General features: G+C 31.3%; 1 protein-coding gene across 1 annotated transcript; it reads left to right on the top strand.

Moving 5' to 3' along the window:
• The first annotated feature begins 13,744 nt into the window (after positions 1-13,744).
• LOC123717423 (odorant receptor 43b-like) lies at positions 13,745-18,988 on the top strand. The gene is made up of 8 exons (XM_045673408.1): positions 13,745-13,764; positions 13,873-14,125; positions 14,594-14,701; positions 14,986-15,404; positions 15,792-15,894; positions 16,751-16,846; positions 18,142-18,297; positions 18,926-18,988. The coding sequence occupies exons 1-8, from the start codon at positions 13,745-13,747 to the stop codon at positions 18,986-18,988; spliced, it is 1,218 nt and encodes a 405-aa protein (XP_045529364.1).
• The last annotated feature ends 1,299 nt before the right edge of the window (positions 18,989-20,287 follow it).

The raw sequence follows: 20,287 nt of genomic DNA, 5'->3' as shown, positions 1-20,287 counted from the left end.
AACGTTTTTTTTAGTAGAGTGAATATTAATACATTGTAGCCACAAAATAAAGACAATTAAGTGACATACAATATACGTACTCAGAGCAAAGTCAACACGATGACAAATGCAGGGAACATTGAAGAAAATTAAATTCTATTGAAAATTTTCTTGAAGAACTCGGAGGGTGCGGAAGAATAAAAATAATTCATTTTCTATCGAGAGTGCGATTCAATTTGTAACTATTGTCGTATTTCTGTAATTGTTTAGTTTCTTTCAAAAATAAAATGTGAGAATTCATAGATTCCTGAAGAGTAAGATAAAGATAAGAGTAGATAATGATGACTAAAGTTCTAAGGAGTCTACTCGACCTCAACTAGGTCTGTTTTCTTTGGAACCTTGATCGAGCTATAATAACTAAACATAATCTTTTTGAACTAAAAAATCCATTACAAACAATATATAAAGAATTCAACTAATTGTCATGTTAATTATAGCAAAGTTTCATACTATTATTAATAATAATAAATATTTTGTTTGCCAAGATAGTGGTACAATTGAATCGATCCACTACAAATATCCGCACAATCATCCATTTATAAATAGGCATACAAATGTCATATCAATTTTTACAATGTCTTATAATAAGAACACATGTTGTCAAAGTATTGTCCTGCCAATAATGCTAGAAATAATATTATATATTTTGGTGTTGATAATAACAAAAATGTTTGGAAAAGTTTTAATATTATGATTAATATATTAATCTCCTGTTATACACCTACGTGATAAACGGTAGATGTACTGAGGGATAGATATAATACAATAATCAATTTCCCAACAATGGTCATTGTTGGTGGCTTCTTGCTACATAATCGATTATTAAGACCATACTAGGGAAAAAATGCGAGTACGTGTTAATTTGGGATTCCATGGAAATTTAATAAAAAGAATCTGGAAAGCAGATTCCGGACATTATAGCACATCCGGTCTAGTTGTTTATTTAAAGTGTTTTTAATACGGGTATAATTTAAAAGCTTTCAAGTTTTTTTCGTTCTAATTTTCCACCGATGCGCGACAAAATAATGATTCGTTCGAATCGATATATTTTTCAAAAGAAATGCAGAGTCCAAAGAAAACATTTCTGTCCGACCTAATTTTTATTTTTCGTTTTAAAATGACGCTAAAGCATCGTTGCGAGATGTTTTTAGTTAAAATTTTATTTTAAAATTCAACTTGGATGTTTTTACGTAGCTTTCATTTAAAATATTGACTTAAAGCGAAAAAAGATAAGTGCGGCGTTCCACATTAGTTGTGCTCATTTTTAGTAGTTGTGTTTTGTTTACCTTCAATTAATTTATGGATCTTGAAATTCAGATATGAAGAGCTCTTTAGTCCACAAGTAGGGAAACATTAGTTAAAATGCCTCGGTTTTATGATGTATTAATTCATATAATAGGTACATGTAACGTAAATGCAACTAAGCCGTAGAGATTTTAAAAAGAACCGATACTATTTAGGGGGGAATCTTTTGAAAAAGGAATTTATAATAAAAGCCGACACAGTACTTAATATAAACCTAATCAAGAAAAGCTTTTTCGTTTAAACTGCGTCTTAACTTCGTCTTTCATTACGTAATTATTGCATCGTTTTAGGGAAAACAGCACTAAAACTGGGTCTCCGACTCAACCAAATAACCAAAAAAACGAGACAAATTAAGTCTCAGAATCGATTATATGTAGGCATTATATATGTATGCTAATAAGTAATAATATCTTCATGTGCCCATTTTCTTCAGTCAAAGAACACTGGCATTTTTCCAGATAAAGATAAAAAGCAGGAAATTAAAAAGTAGAACATACACAGCCAAAGTCGAAGTTCGGTCCGGTATTCACTGCCAACTCTGCCTAACAATGATGTGGAACGATTAGGGGGCTATAACCTTTTATGTGTTAATTTAAAGAATAAGTATGAAGTCACATAGCTGAGAAATATTGGCATAGTCGCTTCAGCGTGTGACTCTTGTTCCTGAGGTCGTAGGTTCGATCCCCGGCTGTACCAATGAACTTTCTTTCTATGTGCGCTTTTGAGATTCGATCGAACGGTGAAGGAAAACATCGTCAGAAAACCGGCTTGCCTTAGACCTAAAAAGTCGACGTGTCAAACACAGGAGGCTGATCTCCAACTTGCCTATAAGATTGACAAATGATAATGAAACAGATACAGAGATCTGTGGCCCAGACCTTAAAAGTTTGTAGCGCCATTGACTTTTATATCTATAAAGTAACCAAATAACCTTTCTTAGAGACTAGAGAATGTAAAACGATATACAAAACGGATGCGCGTGTCGTTCGACTGTAATTGGTTAATAGCATATTATGAAAATACGTTCATTTGTCGAATCGCTCTCAAACGTCACTGTCGCGCTGTTGGCGCCGTTGGCGGCAGTTGCCACCACTTGATTATTGAGGGTGTGATTGGTCAAACAGAAAAATGAATCGTAACCCATATCTAAAGAGATGCCGATGACCAATCATTATGAACCGGAACGCGTCATCGTGTCGATATTTGTTTCAAATCGTTGTATTCCGTTCATACGAATACTTGAAAACACTTCATTAACCACATGTTTAATTAGAGTTTGAAAACAAATAAACATACAAATAATTAGCAGGGCCACGTTTTCAAACACAAACGTAATACTACAATTATAGTTTATGAATAGAAAATTTATACTAGAACAGTTTTATGCAAATAATAATGTTCCTACTTCTATTTACATTTTTTTGTTTTATGCAACTATACACGCAAATGACAACTAGAAATGTAAATGTCTAAGTATTTTTTATTACATTAATAATATGGACCATATACTTTGCAAATAATAAACAAGGTTGGAAAATAACTAAAAACACTTAGATTGAGGGTAATAAAAACTACTTTCCCATTAGTGTATGTTGACAGTGATTGATGATTGAATTCATTCTTTTGTTTTTATGTATTACACCACTTAGCAATTAATTTATAAAGCTTAGAATTACAATAAAATAGGTTACATAAAGCATCTATTTTTACCTATATCCGTAATTATAATTTAACTTGCATATATGCTGTACGCATTACATGTTAAATTAAACATTTTACAAATAACTGTAATTCTTTTTTATCACTGGCTCGGAAAATGAATTTTAACCAGGAGAGGAACTTAAAAGTATTTTTATCAGTCATCATATGACAAATTAACCACATGGCATAACAATTAATAGCAAATTGCTGAATAACTTGAGAAGCGCAACAAAATATAATATATGACAATAAGCTGAATACCGGAGCTTTTCATGCAACGTGTACACCACAGCAATCAGACCTTGGAACGTATCTCGAAAATACTATATCTACACTCAGTGATTGATGAAAAGGGTGACCGTAGCATCAAAATCCACTCCGCAGAATTGAACAAGCGCGGAAAGCCTTTTAAAAACTAAAAAAGTGCTTTGTGACAAGCGCTTAAATTTACAGCTTAGAACTCGCATTGCGCGATGTAACGTCTTCTCTGTGCTGCTCTACGGCGTAGAACCTTAGACGCTGACCGAGACTTTGTCCAAAAAACTGTAAGTGTTATGATATCTGCGATTACTGACGTATGCTTAATATCTTGGACAGTCCGCATACGAAATACAACTAAAGACACAAATTAAACAAGCCATGATGATTGCCAACCTTCGCAAGGAGATGGCACAATAAGAAGAAGATTTCAAATTAAATATGTGTATTTATCGGTATGTGAATTGTCTAAATTTTTATTATATATACAAATTATATGCATATTGGTTAATATTTTTTAAAATTCCTACTTACTATTACTACTTATGTTTGAGAATACTTATAACTAATACCGTACAATTTTATTATTTTAATATATAGGCATTGTATTACTTTCGTCCCAACCCAGAATTTGAATACAAGATTTTATAATAATCAATCAGAGTGGCTACTAAAATACTGTAAGCAAGAAATATAGAGTGATGCGGTTAGATTGTAAAATGTTAGTTAATCATTTAAGAGAATATTAATAATTTAAAGATATTCCTTATAAAGTTTACTCCACAATAACATTAATTTAGCGCAAGTTTGCACCAGATAATGCTCATCTTAGAATAATATCTTGATACAAAGTAGTCAAGTAAGCGACTAAATAGATCTCACTCTGAGCTTACGGCGCTAAGTTTTTCCTAGTTTTAAAGTAATAAAGCTGAAAATTAAGTTTAAAAACAACAATAAGTAATTTAAAATTGTATTTTGATTTAATGTAGATATCCAGGATACAAAGTGCTTGGACTTGGAAGGTACAGACAGTTATTCTGATAATTTAAGAATAAATTGTAGTCATAAAAGTCGAAATAAACTTTTTATAATCCTTATGGATATATAAGAAAATATTTACTATGCATATATATATATATATATATATATATATATATATATATATATTCTTATATAAAGATTATATATAAATAGATCAATAGCGCTACAACCTTTTTAGGTCTGGGCCTCAGATTTCTGTATCTGTTTCATGATCATTTGTTAATCGAATTGACAAGTAGGTTTTCAGCCTTCTGTGCCTGACTTTTTGGGTCTAAGGCGGGCCGGTTTCCTCACCATGTTTTCCTTCACCGTTTGAGCTAAAGTTAAATGCAAACATAGAAATAAAGTCCATTGGTGCACAGCCAGGGATCGAACCTACGACCTCAGCGATGAGAGTCGCACGCTGAAGCCACTAGGCCAACACTACTCATATATAAATAAAAATCAGGAAATATTTAATTATTCAAAAAAAAAAAAGATAAACTAATTGATTAGGTTAGAAAATTCGACATTTGAAATCGTTGGAATCGACGTTTGACATATATTGGTGTTGTGTTTGAATTAATACACCAAATTCAATGGATTATATGACAATCAAAACATAATGTTTTTATGGATTCTCGGAAACACGACCTAAATTTCTTTATATTTCAAGGAACTAAATGAAAGAAACTGTTGATAATAAGCCATACGATGTAAGTCAAATGGAGGTGGTTTGAGTTTAATGACATGATTTAACATGCACTATTAAGTAGTACTTTATCGACATGCGTAGCTAAACGATTGAGTTTACGTGAAAGTGATGTGACAATATTGTTCCCAATCGAGCTTTTAAAGCTCAATTTGTGTCCACTATTTAGTATACAGAACATAAGCATTTAGATCTAAGTACAATTTTATATTTGTTTATGATAAATTAAAACAATCATAAGAGTACAATATTAAAGAAGATACCAAAGATAACACTTTTAAAAGCAACCGTTATGACGTCGAACATAAAAAATAAGTATATATATTATATATGTATATGAATCAACGCATTTAAGTTGAATAAAAAAACAAACGATGACGTATGATCACATCAATCGTAATTTGGACATGAATACATCTGGTTAAGAAAATATTGAGAGTATTATTTTACATGATTGCATTTATTGCGTTTTAGAGAAACTCTATATTAGCTCATGTTGCAGGTAATATTCCTTGGATAAACCTGTCAGTAATGTAAAAAGGCAAGATGAACGTTACTTATATTTTTTATCGTGACACAATGTCGTGTGTATGCGGCGTTGATATAGAGTTGGAAAACATGTTATTAAGCGTATTTTAAAATAACGTGCACATTTAGCCTAGTTAACATATATTGATCGCATGATTTCGCTGCACAATTTCCTCATTTCCACACAAGATTATGATATATTTTTGACGGCCCTAGGAAATTCATATATACAAGTATAAAACCACTTCGAATAGTTTTAGAATTGCTTAAAGTTTAAGCAAATAACAACACAAAGTTGCTATTAGTTTACCATAAATTATGAATGAGGTTTTATTGCTTACTAGTTGGTCGTCGTGAAATTCAGTATTTAGTGTTATATTAGCTGCAGAAAATCATTTATAACTGACTATAAATTTGTATAAATTAAATTTAAAAGTTGCTCAGGGCTTAGATAATCATTTTTTTAAACCGTGAAATATATTTAAGTATGTTTGGAGGTTATCGTATTGGATTATATTCAGACATACATAAACAAATAAATGATTGTTTTTCGTTATACTTATGTAATGTAGACGACACTGATGCACGGATAAAGTTATTAATTCATTTGATTTTTATTAATACAAATATTTTTTCTTCATCATTTTGACTAGAGCTTATATTATGATTGCGAAATCAATATTAGACCAAAAATTATCCGCATCGTCCCACTTTAATAAGAGACGCATTAATTTTATAATAAATATCAAAGTTTTTAACTTAAAACTTAGGCACACTTTAACGCGCAGTGTCGGTAATAAATAGAAAAGTAAATGTTCTGTAACTTTTGTGGTACGGAGATATTCTTTTAGTTAAAAGCCCGTAAAGCATGCACGATTTTTCATAATATTTAGGAAGCTGACACTGCGTTTTTCCGAATTATTACGCTAATTTTTAAAGTACGAAATGTCAATTTTATTATCTCTAATAACAGATGATTAAGTATGATAAACGTGTTCTCCAGGCCTACACAGCTACGGCGGCTTCATTATATAGCATACAGTGCACGAATGTATGCATTGCAGTATACTCCCTATTCCATCTTATACTAGACGGCACACAAACACACCCAATTTGCAAGTTGAGGCTGGCAATGGTTTGTTTCTTAGAAAAATATAGGAAACTAATTTTTAATTATTTGCCAACACGATCAGCTGTCAAACAAGCAACTAGACAAGTGAGGCGACGAATAAAAATGTAATTATAGATAAAAAAAAAACATTGCTCCTTAAAAAGAAGGAAGTATACAGTAGTGGACAACTTGTTTTACGATTGGAATTTAATTTATCTAGTATAAGTAAACTCTTAATAAACGACTTTGATTTGATAACACATTATATCTCTATATCATAGCAGCATCGTTTATATTTTTTAGAATAAAAGGTACGGTCCACTTCATTTCAAGTAACACTTAGACTACGTGTAAAACGTTGTATAATAATCACGGTTATTTGTATGAGCAATGAGTAGGTTTTGAATATAGCCTTCAAAAGTCTGGAACTAGTGCTAGACAAGCTACTTCTTTAAGAAAACACTTTTTAAACGGATTGAAGCTATGTAATATTTTATAAACTTATAGTTATTTTCATAATTTTAAATTTAAATTTTTCTTTTTAATAAGCGATATTTGTTTTAAAATAAGAGTTGTACGCCTTTTTGTATGATGATTTCCTATTTTAAAAAAGTACTTCTCTCGGCCTACACCCTATGTCTTCATTGCGATGAGTAGCGATGTCTGCAATACAAATTTATTGATGTGGAATAAGTGATACCTGTATCTTATATTCCATAATAAACGTTAAGAGCATAAATAATAAACTCCTCAATCGATTTCGGTTGATAAATCCCTTTTCGAACATACACGAAAATAACATACGCGTCAAACCCGTCGTCATCTTCTTGTTTAAAGTCGGACTTAGCATAAATATTTTATTAATTAATTTATTTATTAACAGTTCGTTACGTTACAATATAAAAAAATGAACATAATTAAAACAAAAGGAGGGCAACTGGCGGCCTTATCGCTTTCGAGCGATCTCTTCCAGGCAACCACTGTGAGTAAAGAAAAAAAAAGTATTAAATTACATAACATAGGCAAGAAGTGCAAAAATACATGTTATACACAGTTATTAAGACAAAACTAAACAGGAAAAAAACTAAACTAAAAAGATGATACATTAAAAATAAAAAGTAAAAAGTCACATGAATCTTTTGTCAAGAAAAAAATCACACCACTAATTTTAGCTACCAATATCCTGTTTTCAGTGGAATTTTCCGGGATTTTTCACGAAAAGCGAGAACCAACGTTATAATTTAAGTACTCAGGGTAAACTGGGTAGGATCAGACAGATGAGGCGATCGTGATCCGAATTTGAAACACAACTGCGCTATGCCATGTGTTGTATAACATATTGCTTGGGATATATGAAATTACAATGTTGAATTTATTTCTTAAATTGTAGAAATTAAATATTTTAATTAAAATCCGTTAACGTAGTATTTCAATTTGATTGGTTGTTATGTTATAAAAATAATATTCTTGTATTTCTACCTATATCTTAAAATAAACAAAGGAAATGCGCTTTCTAATTGAAAATAAACTAATTTATTAGAATTTATCCATATTATAATTGTATAGCAGAAACATTAGCTAAATTACTTTCTTATGCATTATTATAGGTTATTAAGGTAAAGTTTAAGAGCAGTGTTGGTCTAGTGGCTCCAGTGTGCGACTTTCATCCCTGAGGTCGTAGTGTCGATCTTCGGCTGTGCACCAATGAACTTTCTTTCTATGTGCGCATTTAACATTCACTCGAATGGTGAAGGAAAACATTGTAAGGAAACCGGATTGCCTTAGACCCAAAATATCGAATGAATGCGTCAGGCACAGAAGGCTGATCACCTACTTGCCTATTAGATTTAACAGATACAGAAATCTGAGGACATTATTATTTAAGATTATTGTTAAACTCGATGTAACTAAAGAGGGTTAATAAATAATTTATGTTCATCGAAATTACCGTAGACTACCGTACTCTGTACAGCTTGGACAATTTTCTTAAAGAAAATCACGCTTACTTATTCAAAAACTGACATTCGCACATGCTTCTGGTTAGACCCGATACGCAATATCATATCTGTAATATCCTAGCTCAATTCTGTGAAACGTCACGACACGGTTTCCATACAAATTGTATTGACTTCTTATTAAATTTACTCATGAATTATAGATTGAAATGCCACCTACTTGTGACGCCTATGCATTTATTTTTAACTTGTATATTAGATTTATAACCTATATAAATTCACATTTCATGACCGGAACTATTTCAATTCTAAGTTAAATGTATCTAATATTGTGTATGTGGAGTGCTAAAGGGACTCTTGGATAGCTATACACCACCAATCTAAATTAATCATTTAAACGCGTAGACACAAAAATTTTCATATATTTGAAGAACCTTGCATTAAAACCAGGCATAAAAATAAAAGATGTCAATAAAAACAATGTACGGATCCGAAGGGAGAGATCGTAATAGAGATTTTCATTAGCACGCACATCCGTCATGTTGGTTTTAAGATGCGCGCAGAAGCTAATCAAACAGACATTCTACCTCAACCTTGGAATCAACGCACTAATAAATGATTGTCATAACATTGACTATTTATAACAAAGTAATAAGAGGCAAACGGGTAGGAGGTTCACCTGATGTTCAGTGACACGCCCATGAACGATCACATTGCCAGAAGACTCGCAAGTGTGTTGCTGGCCTGTACGGTGTTGCCCTTCTAATAAAACAAATGATACCACGTTTCTTACATTATCTCCGACATACTATTGTTGGATATATTTATTTTATTTATTTATTTACACTACAAAATAAAAATAAAAATTAACATAATTAAATCAAAAGGAGGGCAACTGGGGGCCTTATCGCTTACGAGCGATCTCTTCCAGGCAACCACTGTGAGTAAAGAAAACAGAAATGTATTAAATAAGATAGGCAAGTAGTGCAAAATACATGTAATACACAGTTATTAAAACAAAAACTAAACAGGAATAAAATATTAAAGATACATTAAAGAGTAAAAAGACACATAAATCACGATAATTTAAGATAAGTCTCACGTCAGTTAGTAGTTAGTAAGAAAGTTAGGGATACGATGTGGACAGGTAATCTTTGTACAGAAGAAATTTTAAGGAAGATAAAGAAGGAGCTAAGCGAATAGGGACGGGAAGTGAATTCCATAGCCTAACTGCGGAGACCTTAAAGGAATCGCCAAGAAAGGCGACTAGACCATATACTTGTATACAATCCATATACATTATTAGAAAATTAGTCTGGATCTGTATAGGAAAGGACTTTTTGTATATCAATCAAGGTTGTTAATAATTTACCAAAAATATTAAAATATCTTCCGACTAGAGTTTTTAAAAATCAACTTAATGTACTACTTTTGAAAAAAATATATTATTCTATAAATATTATTTGCACGAAACATTATAACTAATAATAATTAGATAACGTCATAATATTTTTTAATAATGTGATATTTCGTCACTACAATTAATATAAGAATTGACTCATTGATAAAATTCCTTTTAAGACAAACTTACACTTTAAGACAGAATATGCGTACTTTACAATTGGTACAATTTTGTACCATATTCTTGCAATAATAATTTAATCATATAGGTATCACAATATACACTTGTGAACGTCAACAAAGAAAATATACATTAAATGCTACATATTTTACATTTACTGCCAGTTTTCAAATCAAGGGCGTTGAACGAAAGAGAAGAACTGGCAATAAACTCTCCGCCACCGAACGCTCTGTCATCGCTCTCCGAACGATCTGTCAATTGACATGTTTTAATCGAAACCGGGTACATTGAAAAGTTAAGTACTTTAGAGCCCTTGATTTAAAAAAGAATGTAATCTATCCGGCGGTCGTTCCAAAAAGCCGTGTTAATTCCAAACCAACTAAGCCTTTTCACGTTTCCCGAGTATTTTTGTAAAGTGAGTTTCTGTGGGTTTAATTGGAAGAGAACACTCGACTGTCAACGAGTTGTTAAAGTAAATGCTCGTTCGAGTCGCGCCGCTTTGCCTAAATTTTCTAAAGGCTTATGTATAATAGACATTCGATTTTTAAGTAAATATATCGTATTACTTTCAGATCAAAAAATGTGGTATATTATTACCATATTACAAAGGTTTCATTAATTCATTCACAATTAACGATTATTAATTGAAAATTGTGATACGGGCCCGTGACCACGATTGGTGAGAGACGTCGTTATTAAATCGTAATAATTACTCGGTGTTATCTGATAGTATTTATAATAATTTCCAAAAAATATTTCATAAATGAATCATCAACATCACAATTTGACATAAAAAAACCGATAATTTTCAGAAATACTTGAAAAATGAATGTATATTGTACATGACATTCTTGGTTCTCACTAACATATTCAACGTAGCAAGAGCCTGAAATAATATTCAAGCCAACATTATATTGAGTTTCGGACGGACAATTTCTGAAAATCTTACAGGTCCTCAAATTGCCTCACCTGAGGTTCACCGGGTTTTCGGGATTCTTGTGGTGTAGTGTATGTTAGCCTTAATCACAGTTTTAACTTAATTTAAACCACATTTGGAGAACTTCAGCGGAGTTCGTGAATTTTCAGTTGGAAATGAGACAGCTGGGAAATCCAGTTTCACTGATTGCGTTATAAACATTTTATATTGTCACTAGTTCGTCAACTTGAATAATAAAAGTTATGAGTGACTATTGCTTTTGACTTCGCGTAGTTAACAACCATGGTTATGTTGTCGTACTTATAAGGTTGTAATATCATCTAATACAATTTTACTACATCAGTCTATTACGACCTCTGAGAAGTGCATAAATAATTAACAAAAAAAGAACATTTTATGTTAGTATGTATAACATATTTTAGTAATTAATTAAGTATGTGTAATTTAATAGTAATTTAGTAATTTATAGTATGTATAACATATAACACTAACGAAAACGGAAAAAAAATAAAAAAACATAATAATGAAAAATTTAATCTTAGGGTTAATGAGTCACAATTAATATATATAAGTAGCTATTACTAGGCAAAAGATAAATGCTCAAAACGAAGATTCTTAAATAAATTTAAAGACTGGGCTCGTCTGATATCAAGAGGTAAGAAGTTCCAAAGGTAAATGAGGAGTGATAGAATTCAGTTTTATTAGAAGGGGTTTCAAGAATTAGATTTGTAGGCAATTGAATAGGTAGCAAAATTACAAAATCCAAATATAAATGCAGTTTGTAAACGATCCAACTTATGAAGATTTAATTTAAATTTAGTAAGACAGTTTAAATCTGGATAACACACACACACGTGGAATAGAAAGTAGAAGAGGAAATGTATATTGTATTATAGTAAATTATCCTCTGTGCCTATGTTAAAGTAAATTTTCTATTCCGTCAGTGAATAACATAGCTGGATTAGAGATACTTATTTATAGAGGATTCAAGATGTTTACTATAAAGTAATAACTGTAGCATTTGTTGCTGTTGTTAAAATTCGGATATATGATCTACCAGTTTAAAATCAAAGTGAATAAATAGACAATAGCCACTTATGTACGCGAAAGCGCAATGGAACGGATGGAAACCTATTTTGGTTTTGTCTCAACAACTATGTATACTATGTATTTTTGCACTTCTTGCCTACCTTATCCAATTTCATTTATTTTTCTCTTCTCACAATGGTTGCCTGGAATCGCTCGAAAGCGATAAGGCCGTCTGTTGCCCTCCTTTTAATTTAATTATGTTGTAAGTTTTATATTTTGTGCAACAAAGTGTTAATAAATAAATAAATCCCGTAGTACATAAACAGCAACAATAGATTCCTAAATGGGGTTTATCTTAAGATTTCATCCGTTTTTCAACCATTTTTATTTTCTGTATCTGTGTCTGACATGTCATCGATTATTGTGTTTGAGACATGAAAATAAGATCGCCGGACTGTGCAAAGAACTTTTGTCTATAATGATAGACAGATTATAATTGTATTTAATTTCCGTTAATTGTCTACCTAATTTTTAATTATTATATAATAAGTCATTACTCGTATAGATGTCGAGTTAAAGATGAGAAGATACTAATTCGTAATAGCGACGTACAGTCTTCAGGAAGTATATAAATGTATCTTGAAGCAGTAGTATTAAGGGAGCTGTTTGACATCAGCATGTCCTTTTTTACAAAAACACGCGAAGTAAAACTTTCATTCAACCCCCCGACTCACCTGATAGTAAGTGAAATGCGTCGCAGAGAAAGCCTGTCCGGGAGGTACCATGAAAAAACCCATAATGAATATTGAAGTGTTCAAAAAAAATAGTCTAACTGTATTTTAAATCCATAAAAATAATTTAGCCACAAAAATTCTGTTCCAAAATATTCGCTAGTTTTATTGGCAATTTTTTTGTTTCCTATGCCATAATAATTTCCGTACCGTAAGCCTTCAATTAAAATAAGAGTCGATTTGTAAACAACAGTCTGTAATCAAGTAGATTTGTGTTCCGACCACTTAGATGTTACAGACACTTTGTAATCAAGATAATTTGATTGCGAGTGTCCACTGTAACAAAATTATTTCGGACCATAAATGTATTTATTTCCCATGAATGAGTAAATAAATAAATGTAGTCGTTTATAAAAGATTTGTATTTTTGTAACGAAAAAATTCAATAATTACTGGACTGATTTACAAAATGCTTCGACCATTAGAATAGTTTATAATACATGAAATTGACCATAAGTATTTTAAATGTATTTATTTTTTAAAAATTCAGCCTTGAGATACCAGGATATATGGATATATTCATGAAAGTAACTAAATGTGTATAGATTGAATTAAACAACCGAGTGACATATAAGTTTGTGTTCTTTCCATACTCCTTTATAATTTTGGATATAATTCAAGTGATATACGATATTCGCCACATATGGTGTAACCTGGAATAGTCCATAAAAATAAAAAATATCGTAAAGGATAATGGATACTTCAAACTGTACTGTCATAAGTCGCTTTCTACACAACATCTCGCGTACCACAATTTTTATCCTTAAAACCGCGCGATGGCTGTGCAATATTATTTGTAAGCATGTTATTCAAATGATTCAGTGAAGCTGATTTTTGAGCAACACAACCAGATTTAATGTTGAACGAAATGTATTTTATATGGTTAAATATTGTTTTGTTACAGGCAGCCACCACGCGAACAGATTTTCTACAAAGTTCTTGTTGTTTTGGCAAATTTGACAGCATTAGGGAACAAGAGCTGGTGGGGTTACACAGTACCTAATATTTATTATCGCTTAAATAATTTGATTATCATAACATTCGCACCGTCACTGCTCATATCTCAACTGATATACTTATATGTGAATTTCAATGATTTATCATTCGATACATTGGGCATAATTTTTTCTATAATTCCCGTAACGTGTTTGGCTAATGTAAGTATATATTTAATACAGACATAATGTTCTTGGATTTTTTTAAATCTTAGTAATAATTAACAGACATTTACGTCACATATCAGATGTATTCGGATTATAATAAAAAACCTAAAACAATACATTGGCGTTACAATTCTATTTGGATTTATTTGCATCAGATACTTTGATAATTTTACTTTGTAGACAGGTGGCCTTCATTTCTGTTTTAGAAAGCAAAACTCATTGGACTACGACTAGAATTTGAACCGATGACTTCAGGGTTGAGGTGTTCTATCCATATTAGGATTCTTCAAGAACAGAGCGCACAAAATTTTTAAAGGCCGGCCTTAAGTTGACCGTTTTGCCTGTTTGCCCCTGATTTAAAATTAAACCATACCTACACTGCTCATGCAAATATTAACCCATTGTTATTACATAACATTTAAATGTGTTTAAATCCAAAAAATCTTGTATCAATTTTTTTAGGTCAATGTTTATTCAGCGAAATTGTCATATTACAAAAAGATCATGAAAGATTTCATGTGTAAAATTCATCTTAACAACGGGAGAACTGAAAGCGCATTTACCAAAAAGGTTTGTCCCTTCCTCATTTTTATTGAAAACATTTTCATTTATTCAAACCATTTTTCTTTAAAAGCCGTTATTAAAAGTGAAACATTTAGGTCTATTTTTTTTATATTAAATCAAAATATATAAAGTAAAAATAGACAATAACTAAGTAATTAACGATATAGTGTAACATTTAAAATTGTTTGTTTTATAAAGAGATTCTTAGGTATGTTCGGTTGAGCGTATTCCGAGCGACCTAAACATGATACATAGATTATATATAGCTTATATTTTATTTTCTATTGTAGAAAATCCTCATAATAGAACGCCTATCAAGATGGACGGCATATTACTTAATATTTTTCTTCTCAATGAACTGGGTTACGTGGATTTGGATACCTGTATTCAATAATATAAACAACATGGAAGCTATACAAAATCGTAGTATGAAACTACAGACATGTCTCTACCTTTGGGTTCCCTTCGATTACAGTTATAACTATCAGAACTGGGTTATTGTGCATATAATTAATACCTATGTTGTGGGTATGGGAGTAACTGTAATGATGATTTTTCATACATTAAACTATATATTTATGTATCATTTGATTGGCCATATACAGATTTTAAAGCATAAAATACGTAGTCAATTTCCTAAGAATATAACCAATGCGAAAGTTAAAGATATTCTGATTGAAGTTTTGAAATACCATGCGTTTATTATAAGGTGAGTGTGATATCTGAAGTCCTGCATTTGTGGCGTGAGACAAATCGTACATGCCGCTATTGACCGTGACTCCTAGATTTTCGACGGACTTTTGCCACGGGATGGCTTGACTTAGAAATAGTTCTGTTTTTTACTCAACGACTCTCAAATTTTAGTATCATTACGTTTTATTAGTTCTAAATCAATCAATTTTTGTTGGATATTAAACCCAATACTTCCAATTAACTAAAAGCCGCTCTAGGCTACAATTATACAAACTAAATATTAAGTTATCAAAAAAAAAATATAGAAATCAAACTATAGCGTACAAATATAAAAGTAATAAGATGATATTGACCGATTGTTTTTATGCAGTTTTGGACTTAGTAGTTAAGTTCTTCTTTGTAGGGTATTTAAAGATGTCCAATCGGCGTTTGGTATCAACGTGGCAACAAATTATCTGCATAATTTAGTTGGCGATAGTTTGATAATGTATCAAATTATGTATGCAGTAAGTAAATTATTTGATATTGCATATATTATCGTAATCTTAGCTTTTGTTTATACTGTCTGACAAATTAACCAACGTGTTAAAAATACAGAACTTTGTGAAAGGGGGAAACTTTTCGTTTGTTGGAGTTTGAAGCAATTTGTAAATAAATAATGCTATGCTCTAACGTCGATTATATTTTCTATATTTAATTAAAACTTGTGACTTCTGCAACTGTGTTAGTTTAGGAAGGCGAACAACCTCCTTCCTTTTAAAAAATGTTCACATTGTACATACATAGCAATGTGTATTATTTATTGGGGATTACGGGAATTACTTTTACAGATTACAGTTTAGTAGTAAAAATTGACAATAATATAAGATATATGCGGTTATATTTATACAATTTACACAAACCTTATGTTATACAGTCAATACCGAGGTCGAATTGATAATTATTTTGAATAGGACGCGAAATGTGAATACCGTTTGGCAAATCTTATACGGTTTTGACATTCAGCAGTAATACGTAGCGGTTAAGTCTTGGGTCTGAAGCTTTCTTTAAGGTAAATTTGTCGAATCACGGGCCCCTTTTTTAATATAAATAGTATGGTAGCCCATGCTTCTTAACTCCATAGAAAGGAACTGAGACAATATTATTTACATTATGCATGTAATATTACTATTTTAATATTACATGGGTACTACATACAAGTCGTAAAGAACGATATAAAGAATTTGGAAAGATGGGCCATGATTCCAAAATCCAAAAATCCAAATTTACTAAATCTAACTCCAAGTTCAATTCCATACATGATCGGTTATGAAGACTAATTCTATTTAAGACTGCTTTAATATTGCTTAATATCTGTTTCAGGGCAAAGAAAACCTTTTATTGTATGTTGTCATGGTAACCGTCTACATGGGAGGTTTGATATTAATGTCATTTGTACTTGAAGAAATACGAAGACAGGTATTAAATTACATTCTCATCATAAAATATTTTTGACAGACTAGCAGGTACTTACGACTATGGAAAGAAATGCGTATAATAAATGGAAAGTCTATTCAAATTGTTTTTTACGCCTCTCAATATCTTATAAGATTGAAATTACATCAAGAACACTTTTCAAAATTAATAAGTAAGTAATTTCAAAATTACAAAGCCTTTGTTATGCTTAACGAAGCAATTTAACGTTTATTTTAAAAGATTTATACTTTAAAACCTAAATGGCTAGTATGTTCTGACCATATGTATGGCGTTCTTATACCATAGAAAAGTTTGCGTTAAGTTCAAGACACAATGATAATGCTCCTATATTCGCTCAGTCTTTTAGTTTTCTTTTTAGTTGGTTGTATATTATATAAAATATGTTGTGGGTAGTAATAAAAGATGAGGAGGAACAGTGACTGTCGTGTATGGTTTGGGTTAGGTTAAGTTAGTAGTATAATTTAAAAATATTGCTTTTTTGTGATATATCTTTAATTTATGGTTTTAGAATTTGTGTAAAATTATGAGGCTTAAGTTTTGGTTTATACATTTAAGGATTCTTAACTTTTTTAAAAGAGGCTTCAAAAATATGAAGCCTCGTTTAAAAAGTTTTTTATACTTTTGGGAAACGCTCTGAAATAAGGGCCATATAAATGTTAGAAAAAATATTTTAAGTTTTTTATTTAGTGAGAAACTTTACTTTTAACGGACTCCTCCTGGCGCACATCTTATTTATTTAACATAATGCTAAGATTTTGTTGTAGGTTGTGTTTTGAATTATTGTAGGTTAGTATTATTATTATTAAAGGTTAATATTATTATTAATTACTCCATAAAACAATTGGTTATTTTACATTTCTTAATATTAGTATGAGTTGTGTTAGTATAAGTTTAAAAAAAAGTTAGATTTTTGTATCTCTTTTTGTGGTCTAGTTTTTGTATGGCCCTTTTATGGTAAAAGCCTCCGCCATATTTTTCCATTTCTCTTTGTCTTGAGCAACATTCATTCAGTTTTTCCCCGCTAGTTCTGTAACGTTATTTGTCCATCTTTTCTTTTGTCGTCCTATACATTTCTTTCCAGTAGGCCCAGTCCATTTTGTTATTTCAAGTGTCCATCTTATATCCCGCGCTCTAAAAATATATATCCTGCCCATTTCCAGTAGGTTAGTATTAGGTCTTCTCTATTAGTCTTTATATGAATGTCCAATTATCTATGTATTTTATTTTACATAAAAAATGGTTATTTACGTGTTATCTATAATAAAATTTATTTACAGACAGAAGATCTAGCAGATGTAGTGTACGGCATGCGATGGGAAACTATGTCCATATCCAATCAGAAAATTTTTCTTCTCTTTCTACAAAGAGTCCAGCCTGCCATGGAGTTTACAGCTCTAGGTGGTCTAAAGGCTGGAGTAAAACCCATGATTTCCGTAAGAATAATTATTTATGATACTGGTTATAGAAATATCGATCGCGAAGTGATAGTGATGCTGTTCACCAATCACAATTAAGCGAAGAACGCAATCATACGAAACCATCGTAATATATTGTCACACTTCAGCGCTGGTTCTGTATAATTTCCAATAGTGGTCTCATGACTACAATATTGATTAATACCGCGCGAACATCAGCAATACATATAAAAAAATCTGTATGAAAATTGGATGAAACTCAAAATGATGTCGGGATCGCTATTGAAACTTACATAGTGCCAGGGCGGTGCCTTTTATAATTAAATTCATACCTTAAAGAACTATAATATGGGTCGTATGTTAAAAGTTAAAAAAATCTAACATGACAAAATAAGAAAACATTTGAATTTACACTTGGAAGGTATATCAAATGTATGTATCTTATTTCAAACTTAAATTTGTATCCATACATACAATTACGACTACACTGATAATATCAGGCATAGTTGGGTCGGAAAGGATATTGTGTAACATAGTTAATTATATATAATATATATTTTTATAAATTTAACGCAAAATGAACTGTTTTATCTCTATTCGTAAATGTAAAAGCGAACTTTGTAAGACAGAACATACATTGTTGCAGATAATAAAAACCACATTCTCGTATTACGTTATGCTGGAGACCACGATGGCTGAGAAGTCGTAAACTTGGCACTCATATTATTATTACATATTTTAATAAAGATATTGAAATAAAATACTGCAGCTAAATGTCACACATTGTATTTTCTTTCGTTCTTACACAATTCTTTCACACTGTGGATTTCGCTACATTTAAGATACGCTATGCATGTAGGAATTGTTTTGGTAGTGTTGCATTTGTTAGATATGTGGTCCGTAATAAGTTCCTACAATAGAACTAATCTCTACGCGAAAGAAAGCACATTCTAAGGTATATAACGCACCCGATCACTGCCTAAATTTTAAGGAAACTAAAAGAAAATATTTTTTTCTTGACCTCAGTCAAAATTCTAAAACATTTCAGTGGGCACCTTCTTTAACCGCAGTGGAAGTTCGTGTTATAACGGTTAGGTGAATCTGCCTTGCCGTACAATATATCTATCTACTTAATGTTAATGATTGTGTCGTTATATTCCATTATTAGTAACTGTTAAGATATAATAATAATGTGTAATAAATAAAATATATACCATTATTTTAATTAGCTAATATTGCAGCTACCGTAATTCCTGCAATGGAAATCACAAATGTGATATCTCCCTACATATCCGAATTCCAGTGCTTACATCGTAAATCCCGACTCGTAATTTGCAACATGCTGACATGCCATAGCCTAGACTTAATTAGATGCCATTACTATAGCTCAGAAATGTGACATGATCGTAGATAATCTAGTTTCAATAATCGACGACAGTGGTTAACCCATTTAGATCTTTATCTCTCAATATGGCGCGGTAAGCCGCTTAATTTATTGGCCTATAATGCATTAACTACATAATGTATCTAGCTTTATATAGGCTTAACGCTAAGCGCATTTTCTAAATTATAGTACTAAATTTGTTGTTTATGTGCGCTCGAATCGGGCAGTGTACTGAATGCGAATGTACTGAAACGTTTTTGGGGATTTTAATCTGTATGTACACATAGACCTTAACCTGTGTATCTTGGGGTCATTTTTAAAGAATTAACAACGAAAACTTTTTGATCGGAGCTGGAGCATCAGGGCAATGAACGATTGTTCTGTATGTGTGTGTGTGAATTGGTACATTAAAAGAAAAATAATGAGGGATTATCTAGTTCGCGACGTATAAAAGGATGATCTACTTAGATAATAAAAATTAATTACAAAACAGTCACAGAAATATAAGATCAAGCTTCAATGTTTTTTAAAACAAAACCAAAAATATTTACGCATACATTATACAATAGGTCGGCTATTGGCATAGTAAATAAGCTATAAAATAAACATCTATATATAACATCG

This window comes from Pieris brassicae, chromosome 12 (genome assembly GCF_905147105.1).
Source record: "Pieris brassicae chromosome 12, ilPieBrab1.1, whole genome shotgun sequence".
Classification (NCBI taxonomy): domain Eukaryota; kingdom Metazoa; phylum Arthropoda; class Insecta; order Lepidoptera; family Pieridae; genus Pieris; species Pieris brassicae.
Note: the sequence above shows the minus strand (reverse complement) of the source record. Positions and strands in the feature narration are given on the sequence as shown.